The sequence below is a fragment of the Galeopterus variegatus genome, unplaced genomic scaffold, assembly GCF_000696425.1.
Source record: "Galeopterus variegatus unplaced genomic scaffold, G_variegatus-3.0.2 Scaffold110, whole genome shotgun sequence".
NCBI lineage: Eukaryota > Metazoa > Chordata > Mammalia > Dermoptera > Cynocephalidae > Galeopterus > Galeopterus variegatus.
The window spans coordinates 221,833-224,775 of NW_007726221.1; the positions used below are offsets into that span (position 1 = coordinate 221,833).

The following is a 2,943-nucleotide window of genomic DNA, read 5'->3' on the forward strand; positions in this document are numbered from 1 at the left end:
TAATATGCTATACCAGTAGAATAATGGGCAAAACCCACACGATTATCCCAGTAAATCTAGGAAAGCATTTGGCAGAATTCAACACTGCTTGATGATAAAAGCACTAAAAAAACTAGGGCTCAAAGGCAACTTCCTCAACATGATGTAGGGCGCCTTTGAAAAAACCATGATTTATCATCATACTTAATGTCGAAAGACTGAATACTTTCTCCTTAAGATCATGAACAAGGGTGTTCACTCTCACCCGGTCTATTCAATATTGTAGTGGAAGTACTAGCCAGTGCAATTAGGCAAGAAAAAGATTTAAAAGCATCCAGAATGGAAAGGAAGAAGTAAAACTGTCTCTTTTACAGGTGACATGATATTCTATGTACAAAATCCTATGGAATGTAAAAACAACAACAATAATAAACCCAGCTAGAGCTGTTTGTAGACTGAAAGACTCAATATTTTTGTCACCAATTCTCCCCAAATTGATCTATAGATTTAATGTCATCCCACTCAAAATCAGAGCAGAAATTTTGGTAGAAATTGACAAGCTGATTCTAAAATGTGTTTGGAATTTCAAAGGGGCTAACACAGCTACAACAATCTCAAAAAAAAAAAAAAAAGAAGCAAGTTGGAAAATTTATTCTAGCTGATATTTGCACTTACTATAAAGCTGCAGTAATTCTGATAATGTATTACTGCCATAAAGACAGATAGGTAGATCAATGGATCAGAATAGTGAGTCCATAAAAAGTCCCACATATACACAGTCAACTAATTTTCAACAGTCATCAAAAGTAATTCTATGTAAGAAAGTTAATCTTTTCAGTGTGATACTGAAACAATTGGCTATTCAAATGGAGAAAATGAAACCTCAACTTCCACCTCATACCACGTACAAAAATTAATTTGAGATGAAGCACAAACCTAAATGAGAAAGCTAAAACTGTAAAGCTTCTAGAAGAAATCAGAAGAGAATACCTTTGCATCCTAGGAGCAAGCAAGATTTCTTAGAGAAGATCCCAAAGCACTAACCATAAAAGAAAAAAAAAAAAAAAACTGGTGTGTTAAACTTCATAAAATGTAAAAATATTACATTGTATAATGTTGAATATACTAATTATCCTGATTTGAGCATCACATATCGCACAGAGGTATTGATATTCACCTGTGCACCCCACAGATATGTACAATCAACTATGTTTCAATAAAATAAATAAATAAATAAATAAAATCTAATACTTCCATTTTTCAAAAAACAACTTTAAAAAACCAAAAGGCAAGCCACAGCCTGCTAGTAAAATAAAATAAAAGCCTATCAAGTGAGAGCAGTATTTATCAAATTGTTCCACAGATGGCCAATATCTCTCAGGATATTAATAGGCTTATCAAAACCCAAATAAGCTTGGGCAATGTCAAGTTCTTGGGTTTCTCCCCTGCTGTAGTTATTAGATCCTTTACTGTTCAACTGTACATTACAAATCTCTAAAAGTAAGAACGCAGCATTTCCCAAACTTATTTGACCACAAAACTTTTTTTTTTTTTCCCCTTTTTGTCTTTTTTCGTGACCGGCAACAGATCGCAACGCTCAGTGTCGTGCCCATACCGGACTGGGACCGGCAACGGGATCGCAACCCTCGGTGTTGCTCCCGCACCTCGCTCAGCCAGTGAGCGGCCGGTCTGTATGTGGGATCCGAACCCTCGGCGGGAGCGCCGCCGCACTTCCCAAGCGGCGCACTGTAGCAGTGCACCACCGGGCCGGCCTGACCACAAAACTTTTTTTTAAACTCCCAAACCCTTTGAATTACTCTCAGTAACTAGTGTTCCCCAGCACACAGTTTGGGAAACACTCCACAGGAACATTTTACGAGGAATGAACAACTTGCCATAAGAGCCTGCAGGAAGTCCATGCGTTTTGAAAAATGGCTCCACATAATGCTTTTCTTGCCAGTGTGTTTTCCAAGAAGAGTCTAATCTGAGGAGGTCTCCAGCATTCCCAGCCCTGTGAGTGTGGGTCACGCCCAGTCGTAGGCCAGGCTACTATGGAGTCAAAATAGCTGATTCTTCAGTATTTCTAACCTGGCTTCTTCTCTTTCTACCTTTCAGATGGGCTTCTTTCGCCGAAGGTACAAAGAAATTATTGAAGCTGAGAAGAACCGGAAAGAGAATGAAGACAGTTGGGACTGGGTCCAGAAAAACCAGTGACCTGCTCCTCCAGTCCCATGACCCAATCACTAGCCTGTCGTCCTTGATCTTTGTATCTTCCATATTTGGAAGAAAAAAATCTTCTCCAGATTTTTCGGAGGCCCCACTGATGCTGTTCTTGTCCTCATTCTGTCCAGCCCAGGTGCCAGCCTGAGGCAGCCACTGCCACCAGGTCACGTGACCGGAGCCACCACCACTTCCTTTTAAAGATGAACTCTGAACTTTGGAAAGCGAGCTACAGAGCCGAGCAATATTTATGGATGCAACATGCGTGGTCAACCCTCAGGGGAAAACTGTTACCTAAAAGTATTTTTATAAATATAAGCCTTTTATACTGATTATGTCTTTATATTTGTATCGATGTTTTATTATTTCTATTAAATAGTTATATAATTCACTCAAGCACTGATATCCGGCCTGAAATCTTGGCAATACATGTACATGCATACAAATTTTTAATTGATAAAAACCTTATTGTACTTTGGAACTTGCTGTTTAAAAAGACTTGCAGATAAAATAAGCTGAAGAAACCTCATGTAATGAATCCACCAAGCTGGCCTGCTGCGTACAAACTAGATGTGGCAAGACCCCTAAGACATTTCACATCTTTATTGCCTGCAGTCAAGTTTGGAGTCATGTGCTTAAGAACTGTAAGTGTTTTTTCATATGTACCTTTCATTGGAAGATTCCCAGCAGGAACTTGGATGGAAAACCTGATTCCGTGCAACAAGTCTGCTCTACATCACCTTT

The 2,943-nt window shown here is 39.1% G+C and overlaps 1 protein-coding gene across 1 annotated transcript in view; it reads left to right on the forward strand.

Annotated features, from left to right (window-relative positions):
- The window catches only part of ITGA9 (integrin, alpha 9), a gene marked incomplete at its 5' end in the record, with an annotated part of 177,511 nt that extends 174,916 nt beyond the window's left edge, over window positions 1-2,595 (forward strand). The window contains one exon of the mRNA XM_008586608.1: window positions 2,095-2,595. Coding sequence (XP_008584830.1) covers window positions 2,095-2,193 — 99 coding nt within the window. The remainder of the gene's footprint in view (window positions 1-2,094) is intronic.
- Between the last annotated feature and the right edge of the window lie 348 nt (window positions 2,596-2,943).